The following is a 27830-nucleotide window of genomic DNA, read 5'->3' as shown; positions in this document are numbered from 1 at the left end:
CCCGCCAGATGTCGCCTGTTTGTAAACACTCAATGTACGTATGTGGGAATGTGGGTAGTGGTAGGAAGAAAAGTTTCATGTATCGCTGCGTTCTTGTCAGTTTGGTTTAGTGTGTGATTGCTGAGTTGAGGGAAACGGGGAAGGGGGTCTTTGTTTTTCTTTTGTTGTTGTGGTTGTTCTTAGTATTATTGTTTGTTTTATAATAAAAGGCAAAATATTGTTTTTTTTTGTTTAATTTTTATGTTTTTCTTTTAATTATTATTGAAAAAATGTTTCATTGTTTTCTCTTAAATGGGATTCTGAATATATTTCAGCGTGCATTATACCTTCAACTCCTCTACAATCCTACTGCTACTACCGTTTATTTCTTACATATGTAACATAATAATATTCCGTTTCTCATCTGGTTCTCTCTTTTGTTTTACTTTAATAATTTTCCATTCTCTTGGGTTTTCATTTCTTGTTTGTATGTATAATAAATTTTTATAATAATATATAATAATAATAATAATAATGGTAATAATAATAATAATGATAATAATAGTGATAATAATAATAATAATAATAATGCTAATTAAAAAAGTATTAACCAGTTTTTTGTTTTTATTTGTTTCTCTCGTATTAATTTTTACTAAAAACTTAAAAATAGATTTGTTTAACAATAATATATGTATATATACATATATATGTAATGTGTATGTATATATAAATATATTTATATATATAAATTGTAATAATTCTTTTATTTAATTTGTTTTTTCTTCTTCTGTGTTTTTATTTTCTTACTCCATTAGTACTAATAACATATGTTTGTATATATGTGTGTGTATGTATGTATGTATGTGTGTGTGAATGTATATTTATGTGTTGATCGTTCAAGGCGTAGGGGCCAAACATATTCGATGACAATTTCCCACAACAGTTGTAGCAGAAGAAGCCAACCAGCAACGTCAAATGGTAACATTACCGCCTGCACTTCGAAAGAGTTGCCCAGAGCAAAAACCTTCTCTCGAGACATAAATCGACCACATTTGCAAACCCTTCAATTTGAGATTCTCCTAGTTTTTGTACGTACATTGGGGCTACATACAGCCTTTATGCGTTTCTGGGCTATATTAAAAATGCCATTATTTCAAAAGGTCGACCATCTAAAAACCGAATATCATATTTCTTTGAACTGAGTAATCTTTTCTCGCAAACATACCTGAAAGCAAAATATCTCTAAAGTTCATTTGTTATTTAAGCTATTGAGCAGCCCAAGCTATCCAGCAAGATTGGAAAAGGGAAATATTGATCAAATTTGGCGTTATCGAATATATTACGTTTAAGGCGGAAAGAATATTGAAGCAGCTGCAACGAAATGGGACCCATCCTGTGCCTGATTATAATAGAATAGACAAACCTCTCAGTGTTTTCTGCGGCACTTTTTATTCGTAAAGAAGGACGATCTTTATCGTTTCGTGATTTTTCTATCTAACTGAATAGAGTTACCCGATGGTCCGACTTCAGTCTCTTCTGCGTCGAAGACGATTTGACGAAATTTGACCGTTGAGCGGAATGAGGTTTACTCTGGAGTGGACTAAACTGGGGCTCATCTCAAAACCTGGAGAAGACTGCATCTGTCCGAATAAAATTTGACTCCCACCGAAAAACAATGAATGTGGCTGTTGCATGGATGTGGGTATGTGTGTGATTGAGTGTGTGTGTGTGTGTGTGTGTGCTTTTGTTTAGGGATTAGAATAACATTTGTGTTTTTTGTTTTTTTTTTTTCGGGTGTGTTTGTGTACTCCTTCACTTTCACTTTTGTTTTTATTTCCGTTTGCCTAGCTGAACACGAATTAACGATCGTTTGCTTTCCAAACGGTCGCTAAGCAAGTTCGTTCGACGTTAACGTCGAAAATGATGCGAACAGTTTTGTTGTCGGTTGCTTGGGTTCACTTTACATATACATTGTAAATGTAAATATATATATGTTGTTCTTGTGGTTGTTGTTGTTGTTTTTTGTATATATATAAATGTAATGTATATAATATTAATTTAAATATGTATATATCATTGTTTTATTACTTTTTTCTCTCTTTTATTTTCTTTTCTTTGCATTTAATTTGTTTTGTTTTGTATTTCTCTTTATTCGTAAATTTGATTTAAACTAATCTTTTTGTTGTTGCATTAAGGCCAAAAATGTAATGAGAAAATGATTAACTAATTGAAGAAACATGATAACTGAAATACATAAAGTTTTCTTGTTGTTGTTGTTGTGGTTGTTGTTATTTTTTTTCTTTCTTTAAATTACATTCTAGAAATCTAAATTTTAACGCATTTGTATGTTGCTGTATCCCTTTCACAATTGTTTATGTTTTGTTTCGCTTAAATATTGGTAAGTAAATGTACGTATATGTATGTGTTTGTGTGTGGGTGTGTGTGAATGATTGTTTGTGTGGAGTGGTGCGAGTCGAGGGAGGGGTATTACAACTAAGACAAAATTGAAATTCACCCGGTAACCGCGTGGTAATTTTTGGAAATTTTCTGGACAATCACCACCCCCTCTTGGGAGAGATGTAACAGCAAAAACGAGCTCCCTTCTGGACCAACATCAAAAGGGAAAAAAAAATTCAGATCCATTTCTAGCAAATCAATATTTTCTTAAGTACGTTTAAACATAACCATGCTCTGGGGCCATCACCAATGTGTATTTCTGAAATAACCTAAACGATTTGCTAGCTGACTATTAATGGGACGTGTTATCTAGCCCCCACCCAACCGATCTATTGGTCCGAGGTGAGTAACATGGTAGCATGTGTATCTGGGTAGGAGTAGATCTCTGCGTTTTCTTCAAAACGGTAATTATTCGAGACTGGTATAGCTGGAGATCAAATAGGTTTACTCTCGTGTGGAGCATTTGGTTGAATACATAAAGGGGGTATCAAACTTTGGGTTATTTAGGGGAAATGCGGAACCAATGTATGCGAGAGAGATAGGGGGGGAAAGTGTGTGTGTGTGTGGGTGTCTGCGTGTTGTAAGGTTGTGTCAGGCGTATTGCCGGCTTTTAAATGAGCGTATTTTCTTTGCTATTTTATAAAGATTTCTTTGCTATTGCTATTGCTGTAGTATATGTTGTTGTTGTTGCTGCTGTTGCTGATGATGAGGATGCTGGGCTTGATGTTAAGACTGTTGCTGTGCATTGATAGTTGCTGAAGATGAAGCGCAATGCTCGGTCGACAATGTGGTCTGGGGGACTTCTATGATAGCTGTGGTTGCTGTTACAGATTCCTCTGCTAGGTTGTTGTTTAAGGATGCTGTTGTTGTTGTCGCTGCTACTACCGCTGTTGGTGTTGTCGTGGTGGTGGTGTCATCATACACCTGCTGCTGTTATGTGAGATCCTGGGGCGAGTCTATGGAGAAGAGTTCCTTGTAGAGGGCAGGAAACACGACATTCGGATGCTGCTGTTTGAATTTACTCAGCGCTTCCATGTGCAGTATTGAGATGTCTCTGCAAGGAGATGAGGTTAAAAACGACCGACAACAATGGGTGTGACGTCCCGACCCAACAACTTACCGGAAATTGGGAATATTATTGAGTAGTGTGTCCAGTACCGTCACATCACCCTTGAGAGGAGCATGATTGGCCTCAAGTTCCTGCCTTATTGCATTCATACTTAAGTTGAAAAGCCTCTGGATTTCCGTATTTCCACGAACACCATTTCGCTCTGCAACAAATGAATCGTTTACGACACTGCTACGATCGGTCAGCGTTGATCAATAACTTACCTGGCCACAGCAGGACCAAACTTTGATACAGAGCCAATTCGGTTTCAGTCAGTTTTAGTTCGGCTATCGACTTAGCCGTTTGGAAAATGCGTGACACCAGTCGCATCTCCTCAGAATCGGATGTGTAGAAGGCTTCCTGGGGCAGCATAACATCACCGTACAGTACCGCGTTCTGCGAGAGATCCAGCAGCCGAGACATACGCACAATCGCCAGCTCGAAGGATCCCGTCTTCAGCAAAAGGATCTGGGCCGAGAAAAAAATACAAGAAGAAAATTAAAATGGAAATGGAAGTGTAGAAGTGAAAGAGAAAGGACAACTCGACGATGCCACAACAAGTCACCTGATCATCCTGACTAAGGCGCATAAAGCCCGGTATCAATTTGGCAAATTCGATGATATTTTGTATCATTTGAGTTAGCTTCTCCGCACAGTCCAGCCACAGCTCCTGTTGACCCAGATTCTTATAATAAAGTATTCTTGAGATGTCCTGAAATCAGAGGGGCCCTCCACATTAGAACCTATCGACCCAATACCCCCGCATTTGCCAACTCACCTGTGGTTTCCTAAACATTTCATGCACCACTTCCAGTTTGGTATTGGTATTTGCATGGGCTTCCGCTAAGGTCTTTATGAGAACGTCGTTTATATCACCGTCTGCTGTGCGAACCACATGGATGGGCAAGAATAGAGAGAGAGAAAAAAGGATATCAAGGTTTCATTAGATCGTTGGTGTCTTCTAGGGTTAGTGAAATCTGCACAACAGGTGCAAACTCTAAAGAATCAAGACGAAGCTTGCAACCATTCTCGGATATTCTCTCACACTCTCACTCCAAGTTATCGGAAGTGAGAGAGGGAGACACAGACACAGAATAAAATACACTGAAATTGTTATAGATTGTATACTACCATGACTGATAAATTCGGGATCCATCATCGTACTTCGTGGCTCGTACGTAGTACTGTCCACATAGTCTGCCGAGATGTCATAGGCCATCGTTTGCTGCGGCGTCACCGATGCCGAGTAGCCATACGGACTGCCATAGCTGACTTCATTGCTCGAATAGCCGTAGCTGAAAGAGAAGACCCAACAACACATTCATTACGAATCGTTCGCCATTGGCCGAATTCGGAGATTTCCTTACCCGTTGTAACTGTGGTGCAATTGGTCGCTACTCGAGGGCGTTTGCGTGTCAAACACCGACGAATCGGGCGCCGCATCACTCTGCGCTCGCATCTGAGCTCTGTGGAATCTCACCTCGTCTTCGACTTTTTCTCTTTGTTTTTTAGACATTCTGCCGAACTTGACAGCTGCAGGAAGAAATCAAGAGGGAAGTGAGTTGACAATAGGGCCAAGGAGTTGTGAACCCGACTTCTGTACTCACCGTCTCGGCTCATTCCCAGTTTGAGGCACTTTTGCAGTCTACAGTATTGACACCGATTGCGATTAACACGATCGACAACGCATTGCTTGTTGCGGGGGCACTGATAATTCACCACAGAACTCTGTGATCGCCTAAAGAAACCTTTGCAGCCCTCGCATGTGATAACACCGTAATGGACACCGGATGACTTGTCTCCACAGACTTTGCAGGGTATTATTTCAATTTGAGCTGTAACGAAAAATGCAATGGGACCATGAGTAGAGTTTTTATTTTTTACATTTGGAAAATTATCTGCAAATATTATTGTGGTGCTTCATCGTGTGGGCTCGTAAAATATATGACTCCCCAGAGCTCCACCAATTTCTCAGTTTCAAATCCCCATAACTTCTGCGGCACCAATATATTTAGACATAATGTTAATATAATCGGGAATATAATCCAAATCAGCAAGTGTTTGAAATCCTGCCAAAGTCCAGGCAGGCCCAACTCACATTATTCTTACAGAATTGTCAAGACCAAGTGGAACTCACTCTATCAGGCTTCTGGGATTCCAATTAGACCTCTCGGAATTCTTGCAATTTAAGAAGTCGATTTACAACTGCACATCTGCAATAGCTCACACATACACACACAAAAACATTATACAAGTGTACGTGTTTATGTAAGTGTGTATGTGTGGGGGGGGGGGTCATTTGGGCATATTTCAAAAAATCTGTGGCAAAACGAAAAGCAAACATTTAATAACAAAAAATGAAGAAATTTTGTTTCGTTGGTGTAAACGTGACAGATGACGAGTGTGAATGAATGCTCACAAACCAATAAACACACACATACACACACACACACACCTATATATAGCTAAAGGCACTCGCATTGATATGTACACGCTATGTGTGTATGTCGGTATGCCTCCTGTTGGTGTAGCTGTGTGTTCCAGTGTCGATGAACTTTTACTCAGAATAATATCCATATCGTCGCTAAATGAACAAAAAACAACAACAAGAAGAAGAAGAAGAACGGCAACAGCAACAAGCCCCCATATAAATTTCATTCTTGTTGTTGACGAGAAAAACCTGAACAACCAGGCAAAAACAATTGCCATACACAACTACAACGCCAACACCAACAAAACGAGAGAAAGATTTACACTATTACATGATATTTCATAACTTTCTCTCCCCTCATTTGTTATTTATTTCTTCTTGTTCCTCTGCGGCGAAATTGGGGAAATTTCTCTTAGCCGAATGGCGCGCTCTGTTCGTAGCAATCAATTTACAAAGAGCGTGGCAAAAGAGAGCCGTACAGAGTGACGCAATCGAGAGAGCTATGGGAATTAAGAGAACTTAACACAATCTGAGAACGATTGAGAAATGCTGCTCCTCGCGAACTCTCCTTTGGTCTCTTAAACACGGCAGCTATACACGAACTAGTGTCGCACAACAATTCTAAAAAACAAGAAAGATTTGATATTTTTCTTCTTCGAAAAGTGCATTTCTCATTGCAATGGGGTTTTCACTTCTAGGATATTCCTGGCAAAAAAATTACCCTGATTGTGGACTCTAAATGAGCAGCTGTGATCCGAAGTTTATCGCCTATATTTAAAAAACTTAAATGTTTGAAAAAATCCCAATTGCGTTCGATTTTGGAATATTGGTCAAATAACAGAACCCGTTAAGACTAGACAACATTAATTTAGAAAGAACAGACCATTGTTCTATATCAATTGGTATGTACGAACTGAGTTTCGTATTTATTGAAGAGCTATACAGGATTAGTTTTTGGGGGAAAAAGTTCGGTTGTTTAAAATAATTGGACATTTCACATCAAAAGTTATGTAAGATAGGAATATAAACGAACCACCATCCACACATCCCTAAATTCTTCAGTTGTTATACATTTATTGCTCATTTTATGCAGACGAGTTAATGGCTTGACCGTATGGAGCCTCAAACGCTGGTATAGTGATACGTATTTCATTGGGACAATGAATGGGGACAGATGAGGTGCATTGGAAATTCGACCATGGGTCTATTCAATATTCCGTGAATGGTGATTAATAGTTGATTTCGCCGGCAATTCGCTGATTCGAAAAATGCTTCGGAAAAACGTCCATACGACTGCAGGTGTCACCATTCCCCAAAATGATCAAATTTAATTTTACAACCTAATGTCAAATAAGCCATCAATGTTGTTCCCATTTTTGAGTACCAAAAAAAAAAAAAAAAAAAAAAAACAACAACAAAGATAAATAAAAGAAAGAAAGTTGCAACACAAAAAAGGGACCGAGTGCCACAGGGACATAGATGCGATGTGCCAAGTAGATGTTGCTAAAAACATTTGTATGGATGTTGGACGCACATGTATATCCATCCACCATGCATGCATCCGTCCATCCAATCGCACATACATACATACCTACAAACACACATAGGCACGTATGTAGATGATAAATGCCTGATGCTGTCGTCGGTGGGCTATGAAACAACAACGAACAAATGCCAGAAACAGCAACAATGGCTGTGCGAAAATATGGGTCAAATTGTCTAAGAACTTTACTGTGCTGTTGTTTTCGTTGTTGTAGTCGTCGTCGTTCTTGTTGTTTTTATTGCTATTGTTGCTGCTTTTGTTGTTGACGATGATGGTTCTGTTGGAAATGAAGCCACATCAAGTCTAATGCATGCAGCAGCATTCATTTATCCAACCAACGCACATAGCTCACATACTTCGCCAGTGTGGTGTGTGCGTGTACGTGTGTGTATGTTGGCTGTAGCTGTGAACCCAGTAAACAATTTTTTCCGACTGCTCTGATTTTAGATTTTTTTCCGAAATTTCTGACGTTTTTTTCAGAAATTTCTGATAGAAATTGGTCCGATTTTCTAAACGTTTTTTTTTAGAATTTCTGCACATTTTCCTGTGTTTTTAAGCGAAAAAAACTCGAAAAATGTACAAACGGAGAGAGTAGATTGTCTATTGCTCTGACATATTCTCTCCCACATGTAAACGGATGGTGGTGGTTTGACACATTCTCTCCCATAGTAGTTGTTGTTGTGATCATTCATTTCAAGATCTCAACAACAACAAAGCGTAAAGCAAAAATGCGATTTGTTATTGTTATTGTGAACTGTTAGATTTTCCGTTGTAAAAATGTGCGTTTTGTTGTTGTTGTGAATCAGCCTCTTTCTCTTTCGTTCCCAAAAAAATATGATGGAAAAAAATTGCAAAAACAACTACATACCGGTTTTCTGTGTGCACTGCTTTTTATTTTTAGTTCTTGTTTAGCAGTTGAAACAGAAACGTGCTACTGTATGTTATGTTCCTAATAAAAATAATATTTATAATGTAAATGTATTATAGATGTAATATTTAAACTACATTTTTACGAAACCCGAAATAAATTGTTTGTTTTTTAAATAAATATGTGTTTTTTTTTTTCATTTTTAAGTGGTGTGACGATTTTTTCGATATTTCTTCAGAATTCTGAACGATTTCTTTCAGAAAATCGGAACTTTCTCCCGAATTCTGAGCGTTTTTTTTTTCAGAAAATCTGAATTTTATTCCGAATTTTCTTTCGAATTCTGACCGATTTCTTTCAGAAAATCTGAATATTCCGCCGAATTTCCAGACGAATTCTGCCCGATTTCTTTCAGAAATTCGGAGTTGTCCTCCGAATCTTTTCCGAAAATCTAATTTTTTCTCCTATTTTTTCAAGAATTTTCACCGAATTCGGACCGAATTCGTCCAGAAAATCTAATATTTTTTCAGATTTTTTTCAGAAAATCTTTCCGAATTCGGTGACCACGTCCATACAACTTTCGTACCGAGATCGGAAGGAATTCGGAATCAGAATCGGACATTTTTTCAGAGATTCTGACAGAAATCGGACCGAATTCGGCAAAAATTGTTTACTGGGAATGTGCATTAACACACAACCACAGACATACATACCCACTCACACATATATATATATACTCTTCCCAACAAACTTTGAGAGCTTTGTGTGTCAGTGCACCGCATAGATTGCGGCCCATGCAGGCCTCTGTATGTACCGTTCGTTGCATCTTCTTTGTGTGCCACAGAATTCGCCACCGGCCGACGATCCGATCGACCGTAACTGCTGCATTTCGGAGTGGAAGCCTGCTAGTTAACCTGCCTGCCTGCCATCCTTCCTTCCTGCCCACGAATCGGGAAAACCCAATCGAACACAAACTCAACAAATTGTCAGCGAAGAAGGAATAAAAACAAAATGGATAAAAGAAGCAAAAATCCGACACACTGTTTGAAATGCAATAAAGCAACGAGTCAAACGACTGGCCAGGCGCAGAGTCAACACCAGCCGAAATGAGACAGCGGCAAGAGGAAGGACATATCAGCAGCATGACCAGCAGACGAACGGCTAACGACGAACAACAGAACTGACAACAACGTGGAGAGGGACTGCAGTTCATTGTAACACATTTCGAGGCACCGTGTATATGTTTGTAGGTAGATATGTGTGTATGCATGTTTGCAGCACCACTGGCATGCAATGCTTGCGAACATTTGTGAGTTCTACCATTAACCTAACGACAACAGCAAAAACAACAACAACAATAGCCACAAAGATACCTTCTTCACAACCATTTCCAGTGTTACCAATGTCGGTGCAAACAGCGGCGGAATGACTTGAAATCCATCCAAATACCAACACATTCCTGGTAACAAATTCAACTTCATACCTGGGCTGAGCCACGGAACAGAGAATAACGCCTAGATTCGTAGACAGGAGGTCGGATCGAGCAAATGTATTTACGGAAATGGATTTACAGATTTTAGGGATCATAGCAAAAAAACAGTGTCACAGAACGTTGTAGGATATAGCAAATAAAACTTCATATGCAAGGAGTACACATTTTAGATACCCCACTTTCGTATTTGTCATCTCGAATCTATAAGCCAATTCATACATGACAGATGTGAAGTAATTGTGGTCTAAAATGTGGACGGAGGTGGGCTCGTTTAATAGAAAATTCGTTCTAATAAAGACTTTTGAGTGTTACTTAATCCTGACGTTCCGAATGTAGTCCTGACTTTCCGAATGCAAGCTGAAAACATTAACATTAATCCAAAATGTCTTCAATTATTCATTGTGTGATGATGTTTACAAGCTATTAGTGTCTTGGTCCAGTAACTTTCCCAGGATTTGTAGATTTTTACTTTGAAATTGGTTAACAATTTGTCGACAAAATTCATTAACATCGGCCTAGTGCATTCACAACAAATGCGCCTACAAATGCCAATCGACATGCACTTTATCAAGCAAATATTTTCGGACGATTAAAAAAGGATTACATTTTAATACGAATTTTATTTTGGTAGAGTTTTGAAGAACACGACATTTTAACAATTGTAAATTCATGGGAATCGACTACGAACAAGTTCTGAGAAGATTGGCTCAACTATGGCGGTTACCAGGTAGACCAAAGAAGTGCCACGTCTACTTAAATTTAAAAATGGCACAAATGTCTCACCCTGGAAATAGGACGTTTGTTAAAATATACTGACGTCAATTATCACAATGACTAGCAAAAAAATATCTCCACGATGAAGGATATCAAAACGATGTCCGATGTGGCACTAACCGGGATACCGCAGGTAATCAAATGGACACAATTTGGTAAAAATACAACATGGCTAAATAAAAATATATTTTCTATGCATTATGAGGAGATTTCCGAACTGCAGTTGGACATTTTTATTTATTCGTTAATCACTTCGAATTTAAATAGCCAATTCGCCCAATTTCAGTAACCTGATTAGTTAACTTTTTGTGGCTAATAGTGAAGTTGGCTATTAAACGGTTCCATAACCAAAGAACATATAAAGTTGACGGCCTGATACTTGTTGTACCCCCCAGCCCAACATTGTTGCGTACTAAAGTGTACATATGTCGCCACAGTGTATATATATATGCTTGATCACCATGAAATTCTACATCGATTTAACAACATCCCCCAGTATCCCGAAAGCAAGATAGAAAATTTGGTCCTGCATTTGGGTTGATGCGTTTTTTATATTTTATTTATTTTCTTTATCTATGTCGGGTCCAGTATTTGCTATAACCTCCATATATCCAAATAAACCCCAAATGCCTTTAACAACTTACGAAAAATGTTCGATACAGGTCCACTCTTTGGTATAGCTTCCAAAAAATAGATGACTGCCGATTTTCGCTGTTTTGAAGATTTCTGCCTCAATTTCCAACTGAGAGAGCTGTATTTTGACATTTTGGTTTAAAAATTGGTCCACTATTTTGGTATTGATGGTTGCTGACTAAAATTCCAACCAACTTGAATTTTCAGTTTCGCGAAGTGGAACTTATTTGTTAGTTGAGCTAATTTAATTAAAAGTTCGGACATTAAGTGGATGTTTTTCTTTTCAAATATTTACCAAAATGTGGCGTAAAAGTGACAGTCGATCAAAAAAAAAAACCTATAAATAAGTTCCACTAATGGTGGAAGGAAGTTTTATGAAAAAAAAAAAAAAAACAACTATAATAAGCGCAGTCTTTATATAAAACAAATTTGCTACGTTTTTATAAAGGAAAAACATGAACAGGAAACACCAACGAAATCTGTCGATTCCAATGTTGCAATGCATTGCTGCAAATTTCGGCCAGACGGTAACCCTGCTACGACTAACACCACTGCTCCACGTCGGCTACATAAACAGCACCATCATTATTATGAGTGACGATTATTGCACAAGCAAGCAGGCAGCAGCAAAACAAACTAACAAGTCGGTCGTCGTCAGAGCGAAGACTGGCTGCCAGCAAAGAGCCCGATTCACCACATACCCACATCGGCAATGTTCGCAAAAACAACATCGTAAGTGGGTCAACGCGAAGTGGGGTCATTGCACCAACAGACAGAAGCAGCGACAACAGAACACTCAGCACCGCCGAGCCAAGTCCCCACAGCGCACACCACAAGAAGCTACAACACCACCACCAACCAACCAACCAGACGACAAAAACAAATAAATGAGCAACGCGATGGGGCTACGAAGCTCTACCGTGGATAAATGCATGGATGGTGGACGAGTTGTCGGCCACTTCGGGAGGCAACTGACTCGGCAAGCCGCCAACAAACTGCAACATTTGCATTCTCTGCTCCTTGGTATATCCCCCGTCCATTCACATGAACGTTGTTGGTACATCCAATCGCTGAGTATGCATGCGTGTGAGTGTGCTTGTTGGTGTTTTGTTTTCATTTTTGCTTGGCTTGTTAGGTGGGTAGGGAGAGAGAGAGAGAAAGAGAGCGATAGCGAGTAAGAAAACCACCAACTCTTCGCAATTTTTGCTCATATTGATAAAAGTTCTCATTGGGTCGAACTGTTCCTGTCTCTTGACCTGCTCTTAACTGCACTCGAGCGATGCATGCTCTTGGCTAAGAGCGTATTTGTTTTTGTTGGACTGCATCCAAGCCGAGTGCCAGAGAGCAGATACTGTTGTTTGATGTCTCGACTAACGGTGTTTCATTGGAAATTGTGCTATGGCCACTGGTTCGCAACGTTAACATAATTCCGACTAACTGTTCGTGGCACTCAATTAACGGTATTATTCCCCCGTGCAACCTGTTTGTTCTTTTGCCAGCTTCGAGTTGGGAACCAAAGCAAAGGAGCACGTCTCACTGCTCTGTAGGAAATGTTTTCACTGCTCTTTGATAATGTTCGGACTTAAATACATACATATATACATACAAATAAAATAAATGATTGTAAAAATCATGAAATAAATCGATACTGAAAACAGAACTATTACAATTCATTATCTGATTCCAAATCTAATGTCTCAAAACTTTTACTTCAGCCTTTTAAGAAATTTAAACCATTCGCATTTAAAATTGAAATACCATTGAACTGGATTCCGCAATAATCGGTGAGGCTGAGTTTCGTTGCGGTATGGGGGGTATGAGCAACATCATCCCATTCCAAGTATTACTCGTACGTAAGTCATTTTCGAAAATGCTTTCGAAAAATGTCACTACATTCTTTATTCACCCAGAGCTTTTCTTTCGAAGCACTTAACACCCTGGAAGAGAAATATCTATATAGGTCCACGATATCGTACAGCCCACATAAAACTCACCGGAATTGTTTCAAATTTCGTATTTAGAGTTCGTAATGGGAACTACAGTCTATGTCAGAAAATTGTCTATGCAGGTCCAGGTCTTCGTATAGGCTCCATATATCAGTACCTCCCTATATTCGGTATTTTGACGATTTTAGGTACAATCTTCACCGAAATTGTTTGACATTTTGTATTTGAAGTTCCTAATAGGTACTACAGGCTGTGACAGAAAATTTTCTATGCGGGTCCTGGTCTTCGAATAGCGGTATTTTTATGATTTTAGCGACATTATTCACCGGAATTGTTTTAAATTTAGTATTTGAAATACGTAATAAATGGTGCAGCCTATGACAGACAGTTGTCTATGCAGGTCCACGTTTTGGTATAGCCCCCATATAATGGCACCTCCCTTTATTCCGTATTTTTATGATTTTTTATACACTCAGCCATATGGCTACAGGGGTCAAAACGTGCCTAGTCGAAATAAAACCATATTACTCTTTGGGCCAAATCCGTTTCACTACATTTGGAGTCGATCTAGCGATGTCCGTCCTTTCGTCCGTCTGCCTGTCTGGTGCGCACGATAACTTTCGAAGAGAGTATCCGATTTGGTCCAAACTTGGTACATCGTAATATTATTATCAAAATTAGATCGAGTTCGGCGAGGGGCAATATCGGTCCATTCCTTCTGGTACCTCTCCAAAAAAAGTCGAAATTTTCAAAAACAATATTTACTGAACCGAGAGGTAAAGGATAACCCGATGTTGCCCCAACTTTGCGAATCCTAATATTCGCGTTAATGCTAGGTCAGGTGCGAAAATGGACAATATAGGTCCAGTCCATCGAGTATCTCCCCAACAAATGGTCAAAACTTTGAATAATTAAAACTCTCATAAAATGTGGGGTAGAGTCCGATTGTCTTCAAATTTCACACATCCCAATATTTATTTTAACCCAAGGTATAGTGTTAAGATGGAATATATCGGTCCACTCCTTCTGGTACCTCCCCACAAATGGACGACATTGTCAAAAAAAATATTTTTGCACAGAAAGAGAAACGATATCCAATTTTGCTCCAACTTTGCAAATCCTAATATTTGCGTCAGTGCTATGTCTGGTGCGAAAATTGACAATATCGGTCCACTCCTTCTGGCACCTCCCCCAAAAACGCTCAAAATTTGAATATCCATGAAGCTCATAGAAAGCCAATCTCAATATTTCCATCAACACAAGATCTATTATAAAGACGGTAGATATCGGACCATTTCTTTTGCTACCTGCTCCACATGGGGTTCAAGATTTCGAAAAAAAAAAAAAAAAAAAAAAAACGAAATAAGCATCCAACTTTCTTCAACTTTCACACATACAAACATTTTTGCTAACACAAGATCTGTTGTAAAGATGCTATATATCTGCGAACCTCTTCTGGTACCTCACCCACAAAGGGACACAATTTTCAATACTTTTATCGAAACAACTCAGCAATTCTTTACCACTTGCTATATCTAAATACATGTCTCTCAACCAAAATCCTGAGATAAATATTGAATTTAATATTTCCCATAAATTGGATATAAATGTTCGATTTTCTTATATATTTCTAATGATATTTATATCATATTTATTTAGGTCCGTCTATAGAGGGTCACGAGTTTGAAAATTCATATCAGAAGTCAAAATATTTTTAAATAATCGAACATTGACTGAGGGGAGGGTATACATCTGTCGTCAAAACCGATCGATACTTTTTCACTTGTTTCTTTGTTTATTTTCTTGAACTCATGTTATATTATATTTGTAATGTTAAAAATAGGCGGATCTATGGAATAAATTCTAATACACCACTATTTTATAAGTAAATATATTTCCGCTGCTCTTTCAAATCGTTTGGGGCAATATTTTGGGGGAAAATTCAAAAAAAAAAGAAAAAAATGGAGATTTCAGGGGCAAAATGATTTCGAGGCGGAAAAGACGCTAAAGACGCTGCTAATTCCCTACATAAACGGTGGTAGTCTGCGCATTGGGTTTATCGTGTAGAAGTGGAATGAAGATAGATAGAAGTGACAAACTTTTCTTAACATCAAAAAGGTGCTTCGAAAAATGTATAATTTAATTAAATGTTTTATTTAAGGAATCCAGTTGTATAGCCTCAAGGCGGACTAGGGACGCCTTAAAATTGTAAAAAGACTATTGTGACAAGGGGAACCTACTTCTCTCAATGTGACCAACAATTGTTTATGTACATATCTATGGGGTTAATATTCCAAAATACTTATTTTCTATTGGTTCCATTTCATGGAGCAAAGGAATGTTTGAATTGAGGATATATTTTTATGTGAAACCCCTACAAATTTGGCAGGGAAACTTTGTGTAAATTCTGGGAAGACAAACTCAGTGAGGTCTTAGGGAGTATATTTTCAAGATTCATATTGACTTTGTTCGTACCCCTCAACGACTCTTGTGCGAAGTTATATCTCCCGCCAAGTGACACAAGGTTTATTGCTTGATCGGTTTCGCAAGAATACCGACATTTCATAATAACAGCGTCAGCGATGTGCGCTTACAAGCGTGTATAGAATAAATGCTTGTTGGATTTTACACATGCCGACTTATGCACTCACACACACACACCTTGCATGCGTATGTATGTATGTGGTTATGCACCACAACGACAGACCTCAAGCACATAGATGGACGGACTGACAATCAGGTTATAGTCATCAATGACAGGCGGTTCGAAGACATCGACTCTAATAGCCAACTCACTACCATCGTCATCGACTTCAATAGGCCGCAGTCAACAGTGCACAATGCACATACATATGCTCTCTGTGTGTGTGTATTGGTGTGTGCTCATACACTTTGCCAACTTAATGGTGGAAAAAACGAAAAACATACCGTCATTCAAATCAATTTTTGTACCGACCTTTCAATTGTTAAAATGTTCTTTGCTCCTTCTTCCGTTTTCGGAATGGCTACCTAGAGCAGCTTGTTTGGCAATCGAACTAATATGCTCCAATCCAAAATGGAGCATAAATCAATATTAAACCATTTAATTGACCTTGTTCTTCCACACCTAAGCAGATTAAAATCAGCCAATGGTTAATTGTTAAGTAAAGCTATGTCCTTTCAGCGCCCGGTTATACAATTCTTCGATAATTACAGTAAATCCACCGGACCTGTTGTAATTCTCTCGTACTTTTCCTTCCTTCTTTTAATTCCTTTGGTCTGTTTAAAAAATTAGAAAAATATTCGTGAGAGACGGATCTTTCCCATTCAACAGTTAGTAACTCATATTTAGAATGCCCCTCGATTCGGCAGAAAAATATCACGCAGCAAAACTTTCGCCAAATGTGGAATAGAAATATTTGTTTCCCAAAGTGTCTGTAATTTATTTCAAGTTCCATTTGCGCAAAATATTTTGTTGACAAACTGTCTGTTTTCTTTTTTTTTTCATTCGTATCGATTTTTGAGAATGAAGTTTAATTTGAAGTTTTCCATCCTAGCCCCGAAACCAAAAAAACAACAACAAATCTTACAAGTTCGAGGTAGGTACGAATTGATTAATGGATCCGTGGCAGCATAGGTGTCATACCTCAAATCCATTCCAAAGCATTCGGGTATGTGCCGATGTTTGATTGTTGGTGTAATCAGAACCAAGTCAGCATTGGCGAAAACGCCACGGAACCCCTAGAGAAACTTGTTTTCGCTAGATTTCGTTTCTGTTTTGGTTTTTTCTTCGTTTGGTATCGCCAAAATATTTCTTGCAACACACCGATATCTTTCAGGGTTGTGTGTCTTTGCCACAGACAATGAATGCAACAACAACAGAAACAAAAATGCATTGGCAGAGTGTTACATCGAAGAAAAACAGAAACAACAGCATTTGGAAATTCTGAGAAAACGAAGTTCAACTCTGTTTTCAAAAACACCAATGGCCGACCGACAAACCCTCAAAACAAATTTGCCGAAGCTAGGAGCCCCCAACCCGACCGAAACACAGAAGAAATATGTATATAGGTGCCTATCTTGAGGTGCAGACCATGCACACTGCCAGCATTAGCTGCAAGGCGGACTCAGGGGAGGGCGGGCGAACATTTACAAAACTCAGAGACAGACAACTAGTCATACAACCACTGCTCAGAAATAGACAAAACAAAACCCAAAAGCACAACAACAACAAGTAGTAACATCCACAAATAGCCGCCACAAAACTGCAACAACAAGAAAAAAAGCAACAAACAACTAGTTAGCAGGCAGCAACCGATAGCGGCAACAACATTGCCAGCAACAAAGTACAATATTTTCCATTGTAGATACACGCACGTACACACACACACACACACACGTATACGATGCATGTGAACGTGTATTTGTTTGCACATATTTTGCTGTTTTCTATCTAATATCCGTCCTTGGCTCGTCTGTTCAACTTTGTCCTACTTTTGCATTAGTTGGCTCTAACAAAATTTACAGCGACACACAATCACACTCGCTTACAATGCCCCAGCAGCACATAAACAAAAACGCACACACACTCGCACACATACATTCACATATAAAGCAATATAACGAGAGTCTGACTAGAGCTGCATGCAATGCAATGAACACGAACGAACCTACAAATGGACACACAGATCCGTCCGCAACACCACCGCTGTTTCGATGGAGCACGACCGAAAGAACGAAAACATAATGCACAAATTTGCACTCGGCCAGCAGCCACTCGTGTCTCAATCGTCATTCTTGCCATCGTCAGTAGGTTTGTGCTGAGCTGTGCTGCGCATCTCTGCTCTGCACATTCTACTCAGCCATGGAAAAGTGCTGTCGGTAAGATGTTGGGTCGGTTCCCAAGTGGTCTCAGAGGTTCTTTTTAGATATTTCATGCAATAGCCTATCTATCTGTTTGCTAGTCAGATTGGTGCAGTTACATTCGATCGGATTCACAAATTAGACTTCTCGTGGGTCGATCCCTGTGCTTCCTCTCGGAAACGGCCATATTTTAGTCACTAACAAATACCTACAGTTAATCAAGAAAACGCTTGCAAACGATGATTCCGAAAGAATTTGATCTGGAAATAAGGACACTAATTCTTTCAGAAATAACAACAACAATAAATACCAAAACTATGCCTGCTAGACGGTATTGTCTTCGAATGCATGAATCTTTCGACAATAATGTTAGGACATTGACCAATGTGGCATGCATGTGAAATACGATTTCGTTTAAATTTGGTACATTGTAATATTTTTGTCGGTCCACTCCTTCAAGGCTCAAAATTTTGAATAATCACAATGCTTCTAAAATTTGAACGGAGAGTCCGATTATCTTCATATTTCGCACATCTCAATATTTCTATCAATACGTAATATGTTTACTATATTTTGTATAAATATTGGATAGATCGAACCACGACCACACAGCGGATCAAAAATGTGAACCGTAACCCTCATTAAATGTAAAATGGGCATAGGATTCTTTTAAAATACGGAACATTCCAATATTGCTGCCAGCACTTCACTTACTTGCTTCACTTTATATGAGATATTTGATAATGTTTCGAAAAGTTCGCGTTCTATGAGACCGTTGTAGAGGAGGTACTAGAAGGAGTGGTCCGTTCAAAGGAGTGGTCCGTTCCCTTCTTCATACCAAACCTTGTGTTAGAGGAAATATTTAAATGCGCGAAATTTGAAATTAATCGGATTCTTAGTTCAAATCTTATAAACGTTTTAATTATTCAAAATGTTGACCCTTTGTGGGGAGGTACAAGAAGGAGTGGTCCGATATCTACCATCTTCACGCCAGATCTTACCTAAATAGAATCATTTGGATGTGTGATATTTGAAAAGTATGGGAAGCTCGTATCGCGTTTTATGCGTTTTGTTGTTATTTAAAATGTTGATCTGTTGTGCGGGAGGTACCATAAGGAATGGCCCGACTTCTACCATCTTCACACCACATTGTTCGTTAACAAAAATATTGGGATGTGCAAAGTGGACTCTTGTTTCACATTTTAAACTACTTACAATAATTCGAAATTTGACCCTTTGTGGGGGGGTACATGATGGTGTTTTCGCACCTGACTTGGCACTGACAGAAAGTTTGCACAAAATCGAATGATCTTTTCTTCTTCTATGAAGTAAATTATTTTCTTTAAAATTTTGCTCTTTTATGGGGGAGGTCCCGGAAGGATTGGGCCGATTTGCCCATTGGACGGACATCGCTAGATCGACTCCAAATGTCCTGAAACGGATTTGCTCCAAAGAGACCTATGTTCTAAAACCGATATTTCGATTAAGCACGTTTTGGCCGTATCAACTGATATATACCCTCTCTAGCCATATGGCTGAGGCTATAAAAACCATTGTGGGATTAAGCCCAACTATTTTGCAACATCAACTGGTTTCTTGACTTACTTTGGTCGTAAGTGGACTAATATTACACGTTTGATGCACAATAAAAGACAAATCGGACGAAGATATAAATAGGAGCTATATCCAAATCTGAGTCGATCTCGATAAAATTTGGCAAAGGCATTTTTCAGCTCTATTTGATATATGTCCCCAAATATCGTTGTTACAGAGTGTATATTACGGCTGCGGAGGGAAAAAATAGCAAATCGGATGAACAGTATATATGAAAGCCATAGCTATATCTGAACCGATTTCGATCGAATTTGGCATACTTATTTTCCGGCCTAATTTGGTCGTGCAAATGTGCAAATTGCCATACTATTTGGGCTGATGTTACACATCGGTGCACAAATGAAGGCAGATCGGACGAAGATACATATGGGAGCTTAGTCTAAATTTTAACCGATTGAGATAATCGGTAATTTCAATAGGGTTCGTCCTTGGGTCAAATAAATGATTTGTGCAAAATTTCATCTGGATCGGGCAATAAATGCGACCTGTACTTTGTTTTCAAAAATACATGGACAGATGGACGGACTCAGAACGTGATTCTATGCAGATCATCAAAACAAACTATGGTCTCTCTCGTTTCCTTTTGCCTGTTACAAACATAATAGCCAGACCACCTTGTGGTGTAGGGTATGAAAACAATAATTTTGTACAATATTTATAATATTTAAAAAAAAACCGTATGTTATTTTGAATTTTACTATAAAAATTGATTTAAAAAGCGACGATGAAACTTTGGGAAAATTGACTGTTCAGGATCTAGGTTTCATTAGAAACAAAACCATTTCAAATTTGCACCGATTCGCACAACAAATGGGTACACGAGACACAAAAAAGAGACCCATTAGAATTGCCAAAGTTTCGATCCTCTATTATTTATCATGGGATGAATGATCTCTCCCCGTGGGAATAGAATTCCATGCGAACATTCCATTGGACTAGAGAAGAACTGAGTCAATACGATCGAGGTCCTTGACCGGTTATTTCATCACAATTATTGAGCAGTAACATTATCGCTGAAATCATGTGTTCCCATCGAGCATCTCAAAAAATTCATAAATTAAAAAAAATATTACAAAACGCTAAAAGTAGCCCTGTGGAATTCATTCGGAAATTGGACAGCCACACAATTAAGATGACGGTTTCAGCCGTTTCGTCTTGATGCTGCCGAATTGGTCGACTTATTGGTGAAGTCTCTTGAACCGATAATCAGGCCACATATAAATTTTTCGATATTTTTTCAAAAGAAAAAATGGGATTGGCGCGGGATTTCTTACTTCATGGTTCCCCTGATAAGCTACGAATTTCCGCTGCATTTGTTGCCAATAATAGTGTCATCCGTCTCGGCAACAATACAGCTTGAGGATACTGGGAAGTCAAAACGACAAGTTCACCCATTTTCAATATATGGCAACATAGAAGTTTGAAACTGCGATCCTGGATGGCCAATTTCACCATCAAATTTTGGTTGATGTTTTGAATGATTTATTGGAAAGTAAGCCAAAAAGTTAATCACTAATTGAAAATTCTAAATTGAAATGGTCTAAATTTTTACGAAAACACCAGAACCCTAAATGCCACATCGCTAATTGTGGACTGATAATGATTTTTTCTATCTCCTCTTGTTATACGAAGCGAGTCAATAAACTGTAGATCTGTATTGAAATGTCAATTCTGCCCGGTGATTACCCGAAGTGTGATATTCCAGCCACTTCGAGTGAAATCGTTCATTCCATGAAGTCGCATAATTCAGCATGACAGCCACCAGTGGCCCCTGGTACATCAAGCTTGTGTTAGGGAGGGGACCTAAGGAACCGCAAGAAGTTCTCTGTTTAATTTGAATGGACAAGGAAGTATGTTTTTATTGTTCTTAACCAGGATGGGAGAAGTGGAAGAAATGTTGTTTGACCTTCAACTGCAGTTACGGTGGCTAGGAATTTCATCATTTACCGGCGTGTCACAGTAAAGCGGGGAGGTGGGGGTCTTATTAACTGTTTCGTTTGATTTCATTATATTCTGTCGATCTTCGCCTCCTCCATTCTCAAACACCTAACACCACCCCTGCCCCCACCGCTTTACTCGTTAACTGAACTACAACTACGAAATGTAGGAACGACGTCTGTGGCAATCGCTCGCTTCTCACAAATGCAGTCGCATTTGGTTGAGTATCGTTCTCTCATCATTGCCTGAGCGAGTGTGTGTGAGTGCGCTGTGTTCTTGTTCTTCTTTTTTTGTTTTCTTGGGTTGAATGACCGCCGAAATTTTTGTTGATTTTAGACTTTTACTATGTGTCGCTGTTTCGTTCTGTCCGTCAGTCGGTGGTATGAGAACAGTTGTTGAATATAGCCGATAGGAGCGTCGTGTCTGTGTGTTAGCGTGTCGCTGGTGGGCAAATGCGTGCGTGCTTTCACAAATGTACTCATGGCAACGTAATGTTTATGCGTGCGTGAGTGAGTGTGTGCTTTTCGTATGTTCGTTTCCCCCTTCGTCGCTCGCTCGCTCGCTCGCGTTGACGTGGGGACGCAGAGTGCCGTTAATTTCGCTCCTACATGTCGTAACTGTTGTTGTCGCTTGGAAGGCTGTTTGCCAACGCTTCTCCCCGGTGGCTGCTGACTGGCTTTCTTCATTCATTTCTATGCAGAGTGCCTCTTTCTTTTTTTGGTATTTATTATTTTCTTCTTTTGTTGTTTACTCATTTCATTATTATTTTTGAAAACGCTTCTCCAAATGTGTTGCTGGCTGTGTGCGTGTACGAGTGCGAACATACATACACACATACCGACATATCTGTAGTGCTAACTTGTCTTCTCCCCCCCCCCCACTCCGTTGTCGTACAAACAGATGTGAATGTTTTAAGCCTGTGTATTTCTTTCTCCGTGGTTACGAGCAGAACGTAGTCTACATACGTACATACATAAGCGGGAGCGCGTCTGTGTGTTTGTTGGCATACATATATTTTTTTGTTATTTGTGAGGGGGGAATGGTCTGTTAAACAATCAAACCAACTACATAATAGCGTTTTGATAGTGAAACTTTGTTGGTGTACTCCATCATTTTTGTTGCCATCGTATTTTTTTTGTTTTTGTTGATGATGTTGTATGTTGATGTAATAGGTATGAAGTGCTTTTTATCGCCATAGCCACTAATAGCCGTAACGCTGGCTGCCGGCGCTGTTAGCGTTGCTATTCGAAAGCCCCCACTGTTTGCGCGCAGCGAACTCTCACGGCCCTTGGTGACTTGGAAAATTTTTTGGCGTGTGCGTAACTCTTAGTGCCGGCATTTGTTTGGATCGCCAAAACGAACGAACCCACATCTCAGCAACAAATTCGTCACTTCTTATAATTTTGATTAACTTTTCTTTCACAACATCTCTTTCACTTTCTTCGACTACATTCTACGCATATCCTACAAAGCTCTCTCTTTTCATTGTTACCTCGGCCCCTCACCGCTTCTCTTTCCCTGGCTCTCACTCTTTGTCTCTCTCTCTCTTGCTAGTATTGTGTATTTTAATCGGAAGCGTCTATATGAAGATATGCCAGCGTATGACAACTCTCCTCAAATCTATGCCCAAAAATTCATAATCTGTTTGCTTTCTTCGGAACATTGTTTTTTGTTCGGGCGTGTGTTTTGTTGTATTTTAGTTGTGGTTTTCAAACATTTCCTTCCCTCTTTCTTTCTCTAATGGCTTTCTTGGCTGCGTTCACTTTACGATTTCCAGTTGTTGAAAGCCCAAAAAGTAATTGTGTGTTCCCATCGGCAGTTATGGTTGAAATTATGGGGGACGCTGTTTACAGGGCCGTCGTCGTCCGCCGTCGCTGATTGCAGGCAGCTAGGCTCAGCTCAGCCCGCATGACTTAATGCCTGAAACGGCAATAACTGTAAACGGGGAATTAAATAGAAAAACGATTGATGGTACGTGTCATGCATTAGGGAAATTTTCAGCTCATTGAAGTTAGACGCCTACATGAATGGGTAGATCGATTCACATGAATATCATTTATATTCCCACTAAAATGCTAGAGACTTAAGAAGCACCCTTAAATTTTCAAGTTTATGGGTGAATATAGAAAGGACGCTATTCCATATTCAATCCCTCCTAACATTTCAGAATTTTGATGTGACATTTGATCAGGAGAGAGCAGAAGTCACACGTTCCTATGTGTTCTCCTAATTTTTTTACTCTCTGAATGCATTGGCTTTCAGTGGTGTTTATTGTGTGGTGTCTGCAAATGACCGACATAGCCAAACTTTATAATTTGTGGATGATAGCAAATCTAAGAAGATACAACATACAGCCTTACCAAATACATACAATCAAGCTCAATTACGAGCTATAGCCCTATAAAAACTCTACGTCGGCGCGGTCCCGAATTCAGAATATATTAAACAAGTTAAAAAGTAGTAAGTTCGGCCTGGAAGACCTGGACCAGCATAGACAATTTTCTGTCTGAGGGTGTAGTATCCATTTCGAACTTGAAATACCAAATTTTCACAATTCCGGTGAATAATGTCGCTAAAATCATCAAAATACCGAATATCGGGAGGTACCGTTATATGGGGGCTATATGAAAACGTAGACCTACATGGCCCATTCACGAACTTAACCTGCCTACTGGAATACTAAACATGTGTGCAAAATTTTAGCCATCTATCTCAATTCATTCGAAAGATAGCGTGATTACAACAGACAGACAGACGGACATCGCTAAATCGACTTAGAATTTTACGCTGATCAAGAATATAAAGTATATATGTCAAGAATATAAAGTTGGGTCTGACATGAGTATTTCGAGGAGTTACAAACGGAATGACAATGTTAATATACCCTCCATACTATGGTGGAGGGTATAAAAACGAATCTCCATAGGAAATTAGAGAAAAATACAAAGTAGTTGGCTCAAATCTCAATTAAGTTTGTAGGTCGGACACATGAACATATGTTTTCGATAGCATACATAGCTCCGTTGCAATACGTACAAGAATATATTACTTTTTCCCAGTATTGAAGTTTTTTTTTACCAAAAAAACCATTCCCATACCCGAAGATCTAGCAATGTTTTTAAGCAAATCTAAAAAAATGGCGACCAATGACGACGACAATGTTTGAAAACTTTTTACAATTCAAATTTGGCAAAGAAAATGTGGCTGAAATATCGATTTAAAGGATTGTCGCCTAATTTTAAAAATTTTACGGTATTTTGGTTCCCGTGCTTTCTGAGCCACGCAGATCTCTCAGAGCGAATTACACATTTGCTACTTTACATGTGTTTTTATTCATAGCATGTCTTGAAATAAAAATTATTCCCGCCGAAACTAGTTCCGGACAAAAGGGAATTGCTGCGCGGGCTAGCATAGTTACCGCTCTGCCCTTTCAATTTTTCATTGGGAACGTTCCACTGAGCTTCGTCGTTGAGGGCTACTGGCATTTGGAGAAATTGCGACTTTCACTAGTTTGCAAGCCGTGTGTGAGTGTGCGAGGGTATGACAAACCATTTAATTGTGGCCACTTCGAATCGTCTTTCAATTTGCAGTTAAATACCTCGTGGCTTAAGTGTCTACCGGGTACTTTTGGCCAAATACATACACAACAACGAAAGATCGCCGAAAAAAAAGAATGCCGACGAACATACACCCGTCTGGGGGGGAGGGATGATTACCGCATTTGTCGAGCGATTTACAACTTGGCAGAAACGTTAATTAACATGTCAGTGACTGTGGTGTTTCCACTCGGCATTACCTACAGATCGACCAAAATAAGGTACAGGGACGGACCTATGTTCGAGGCAAATGTTTCTCCGACGTAACTGGGGAAGAGACAACACCAACCGTTTGTCTTTCTGAAGGGCGCCAAGACAATTCGTTTGTTCTATTGAGTTGATCAGATCTTGCCATCGTACGAAGGAAGATGTACGGGTCAACTATAATCGTTGCTTTTGAAGACAACATTTGCCACAATGGCCTTAGCGAGTGTTTGAGAACAGTGCTTGTGGACATGCCCGAAGTCTTTAAATTCAATCCTTTCCCAGACCTGATTTCAATCCCTAAAATTTGTATTTCGTCAAATGAAACAAAAAAACGTTTAGCAAAGCTAGCCTTCGAAGTTCTGGTGCAGAAAATTTTCGAATTTACATACATATATAGGTGGAGATATTTATATATTGTAAGGATATATATCAAAGATTTAATGGCGTATGGCAGTGCTTCACGCCTACTCCCAGCCTACCGGCCGGGCTCACTCACTCAGTCGGCCGGAAGATTTTTACCTTTTATCGATCCACTTGAGTTGTTCTGTCCTGGCGATTGTACATTGCTTTGTCCCAAGGTGTTTGCGTGTGCTTCCAGTTTGGATGTGACACTGTTCCACATATCAAACATACGTTGCGTATACATTATAGTTTTTGTTGGTGTTGTTGCGCGGCGTCGATCGAAAAACAAAAAAACCGAAAGAGAGTTTAATTTGTCACTTGATGTTGTTGTTGGTGTTTGGTTTATGTTTTTGTTCGGCTTGTGTTCGTTTCAATTGTTGCACGAAAAACGTAAAAAAACTGAGTTTGGTTTGGTCGAATGCGTTTAAACGGCGTGTTCTTGTTGTACAAAATGTAGTTGTTCTTGTTGTTGTTTTAAATTTGATTAAGGCATTTTTGTTTTAAATATTTATTAACGAAGAAGTTGTAGAAGGACACAACAAATTGTATTTGTTGTATCGGTATATAGGTAGATATTCTCGCGTTATGTTTCCGATCTTTTTTTGTTTTTGTTTGTTTTTGTTTTGTTACGTTTTGTTTAAATAAATGCTATGTAATTGTAGTTGTTATTGGTATTGTTGTTGTTGTTGTCTTATTAAAAGGTATTTTATTTTTGTTGTTGGTCTAAATGAAGAAACATTTGATGTTTTTGTCGGTCGAAATTGAAATTGAAAGTGTGTTGTAGACTTCTTTTTAGGCCATTCCGAGGCCTTTTAACATTGCACTTGTGTTACTTGGTTGGTTGGTTGAGTGAAGATCATCAGAATGGGGGGGGAGGTTTTGGGGCAGGCTCAGGTTGTGTATGTGTGTGTGTTTTTTTTTGTTGTGTTGGCTTTGCTGCTGTTTCTGCTACAAATGCTGCCAATTCAGTCGGCTCTTGCAGTCGGTTTGTGGCGTTTCGAATTGTTTGGTTATACTGGTATAAATCTGACGTGAAATATTAGTATCACAGTCCACTATTTGTTATTAATAAATTTGTTATTATGTATATTGTTGTTGTTGTTTTTGTTGTATATAAAATTTAGCTAATTTTTGTTTTGTTGTTTTTAAGTGATAGGTACAATTTTGGTTTAATTTTGTTTTATTAGGTTTATTAATGTATAATTTGTATTAAAAAATGCTAATTTTCTTTCTCTTTCTTTATTCATATGTATGTATATAAATAATGTAATTAATAATTATTTGTTATCTTGTAGTTTTTTTTTTTCTTTATATATAATTATTTTATTATTATTATTATTATTTTTTGCGATTAAGACACTTGTTCTGATTTTTCTTATTATTTTTTTTTTCTTTTCTTTTGTTACTTAGAAGTAAATCCTTTAATAAATTTCTAAATTTAAAGCCTTTTGTGGATTTTATTTGTTTAGTTTTTTTTTTAATTTTTTTCTACGACGATGAAAACAACAAAAACAATGAACGATGATCACCTCTCCGGGAAAAGGATTAAACAAACAGAATAAAAATATTTATTGATTTTGGTTTCGTTTTTTTTATCTTTTCTTTTTTTTTTTTTTTTTTTGCAATGATCACTTCATGAAAAGGTTCCACTTTTTCTCTTGGCGTTTTTTTTTTTCTTTTGTGATTTTTTTATTCGCCTTTGCCGTTATTTGCGTTGTCACACTTGTGTTTGGCTTTTGTTTAGTTGCGAAGTTTTAGAAAGTTTCAGCTAAATTTTTGGAGGATTTCAATTTGACTTTTCATTAAATCGTTGAAATGTGGCTGTGACTGTTGATGTTGGCGATGCTTGTTATTGCTTTGATTGCTATTGTTGTTGCTGCTGTTGTTTTTGTTGCCGGTAGAGTTGGTCGCATTTGGTGTTGTAATAGTTTTATTGTTACGATTGTGTGTTGAATTTTTGCACTTTATCACTTTCACTGCGGCGGCTGTTGTCTGGCCACTGC

At 38.6% G+C, this 27830-nt stretch overlaps 1 protein-coding gene across 1 annotated transcript; it reads right to left on the bottom strand.

Annotated features, from left to right (window-relative positions):
- Positions 1-221: 221 nt before the first annotated feature.
- Positions 222-27589, bottom strand: LOC101901236 (probable nuclear hormone receptor HR3). The gene is made up of 9 exons (XM_020034839.2): positions 25945-27589; positions 5152-5379; positions 4912-5077; positions 4676-4839; positions 4323-4426; positions 4110-4256; positions 3769-4012; positions 3557-3707; positions 222-3490 (listed from the first exon to the last, which is right to left on the bottom strand). Exons 1-9 carry the CDS (start codon positions 26069-26071, stop codon positions 3370-3372), a joined length of 1452 nt encoding a protein of 483 aa, XP_019890398.1. The 5' UTR covers positions 26072-27589; the 3' UTR covers positions 222-3369.
- Positions 27590-27830: the final 241 nt, after the last annotated feature.

The sequence above is a fragment of the Musca domestica genome, unplaced genomic scaffold (assembly GCF_030504385.1).
Source record: "Musca domestica strain aabys unplaced genomic scaffold, Musca_domestica.polishedcontigs.V.1.1 8, whole genome shotgun sequence".
Classification (NCBI taxonomy): domain Eukaryota; kingdom Metazoa; phylum Arthropoda; class Insecta; order Diptera; family Muscidae; genus Musca; species Musca domestica.
This window is presented reverse-complemented; position numbering and strand designations above follow the sequence as displayed.

Excerpts from the sequence above, each read along its gene's own strand:
- LOC101901236 (XM_020034839.2), bottom strand. The coding sequence starts at position 26,071 with ATGTATACGCAACGTATGTTTGATATGTGGAACAGTGTCACATCCAAA. Across the intron at positions 5,380-25,944 it reads CTCAAGTGGATCGATAAAAG|CTCAAATTGAAATAATACCC; the intron begins GTAAAAATCTTC and ends TTTTCGTTACAG. Across the intron at positions 4,013-4,109 it reads GCCTTAGTCAGGATGATCAG|ATCCTTTTGCTGAAGACGGG; the intron begins GTGACTTGTTGT and ends TTCTCGGCCCAG.